The following is a 2088-nucleotide window of genomic DNA, read 5'->3' as shown; positions in this document are numbered from 1 at the left end:
TTGGCTCTGTGCATGTAGTTTGAAATCGTTTGGGTTATGTCTACTTATTAAGGCTACACACCACGGTGTATACTACTAGATGGGGGTGAAGCATAGATAAGGTTGGTATTACTTGCATTGCAAACTTCATTGAGGCGGTTTGTGTAGCCCCATGTCTCTACTAAACATAGGGCGTCACACTGACCGCACAGTCTGCGTATTGCTCTGTATTGTGTTTGTGTGTTTTTCAGTGAGTTTAGGTTGACATAATACACGAGAATGTCACTCATTGCGATTTCGTCTCTTTCAGTTTCTTCATCAGATACTTGAGGGGACATAGAGATATCACCTAGAACTGATGCTATTTCGTCATCTGACATGTAATGATCAGAGTTTTCTTCGGTTTGGTCAACAACGATAGAGTCTTCGATTCTAGGTTTGATCGTGTTTCTATCTGCTTCTTCGTCGCTAGCCATATTCCGTTTTGGGTTTCTAGAGGTGGAATCTATTGCCTTTGTGCCTTCGGGTGTGTTTGTGTGTAGGGTGTCTACTTGAGTAGGGTTTGGGTGTTCAGGTTGGATAGTATTTGGTGTGGGGGTTGATTCGGCGTTCGCACGAGTAGCAGTTTGTACTACTGCGTTGGTAGCGGACGTGGGTTTGGTTGGATCGTTTGGTACTCGATCCAGCAAATATTTCAATATGCGGGGGTATTGGGGTGGGCACTTTTCTCGTGTTAATGCACTTGCATGCGCATTTGTTAGTCGGTTGCGTGCGCCTTGTATTGCGATTGGATTGGTGATGTTGGCGGGGTCTGCACCTTTGCTAGTTCGCCAGCCGCGGGCTAAGAGCGTTTATTTGTTTTAGTTGCGAAACGTGTGGGTACTACTAGCTCCACTGCACTTCGGTCTTTGTATAGGTATGATGTGTGAAGGATGGGAACATATTTCAGCAGGTGGAAATTACGCAGCCATTTTGATAGATGCTTGTTGGTAGGCAATGTACCATCGTCTAGTGCATGTGTATTGCAACTAAAGTATAAAGCTGTGAGATCCCAATCTTCCTGGCAATCCCATATAGAGGGTGGCTTGCTGGGTTGAAATAGATGTGCTTGTGCCTCCCTTGAGGAGGGGTTTCGTGTTTGATTCAGCATATCTTTGTATGTTGTGGGCGGGGTTTGGTGTGGGGGTTTTGGTAGTAGGGGACTCGGTTTGGTAGGGTGTGCGTCGTTAACAGTAGTTCTAGGTGTGGCAATAGATAGTGGAATATTTATGCTTGGGGTTGTAGGCGATGTGTTTCTGAGTTTTTCGTTTTCTAGTAATAGTGCTTTGTTTTGTGCTACCAGTAATTTGTTTGTGTGTTCTATCTGGGTAAGGCGTTTAAGGATTTCCTCCACACTACTTACCTTGTTGTTTTCTTCGGTTGGACGTACCTTTTTGATGCAATCTTCAAGGTAGTTCATCTTCTCTACGAGGGGTCGCATAATCTCCTTCAGCCTCATTTCCAGCTCGGGGATTTGCTGGACTCCACCAGAGGGCGGGGCACCCGCCATAGTGCTGGCTAACGATCAACTTATTTGATTTCCGACTGAAACCAAGTCTGTTTGGTCTAGTGGTAAATTGCCTTGTTTGGTGTTTTGCGGTCACGTGTTCGATTCTGGGTCGGGTTGAAAATATTCCGGGGTCTGTGTGATTTCTTTGATTTGTGTTCACTTTCGCACTGTGTATGTTGAGTTCACATCTAAAGTGAGATTTCGAGTGTCAGCGGTTTGAGATGTGCTTGAAATATATATAGTTCAAAAGTGAAATATATATAGTTCAAAAGTGAAATATATATAGTTCAAAAGTGAAATATATATAGTTCAAAAGAGAAATATAAATAGTTCAAACGTGAAATATAAATAGTTCAAAAGTGAAATATAAATAGTTCAAAAGTGAAATATATATAGTTCAAAAGTGAAATATCTATTTACAGCACGTGACCGGTCTAGTCTATATATCGTTGGCCAACGGCTAACAAACCTTTTATCTTGGCTCTTCTAGTTCGTACCTATACGGATTGAAATATTTACAGCACGTGACCGGTCTAGTCTATATATCGTTGGCCAACGGC

At 42.8% G+C, this 2088-nt stretch overlaps 1 protein-coding gene across 1 annotated transcript; it reads right to left on the bottom strand.

The window, feature by feature from the left end:
* Window positions 1-820: 820 nt before the first annotated feature.
* On the bottom strand, window positions 821-1528 carry SARC_11700 (hypothetical protein; the record flags this gene model as incomplete). The annotated part of the gene is made up of 1 exon (XM_014294207.1): window positions 821-1528. The coding sequence occupies one exon, from the start codon at window positions 1526-1528 to the stop codon at window positions 821-823; it is 708 nt and encodes a 235-aa protein (XP_014149682.1).
* Window positions 1529-2088: the final 560 nt, after the last annotated feature.

The sequence above is a fragment of the Sphaeroforma arctica genome (assembly GCF_001186125.1).
Source record: "Sphaeroforma arctica JP610 unplaced genomic scaffold supercont1.1828, whole genome shotgun sequence".
In the NCBI taxonomy this organism is placed as follows: domain Eukaryota; class Ichthyosporea; order Ichthyophonida; genus Sphaeroforma; species Sphaeroforma arctica.
The sequence above is the reverse complement of the archived record's forward strand: the minus strand, read 5'-3'. Positions and strand labels throughout refer to the sequence as shown.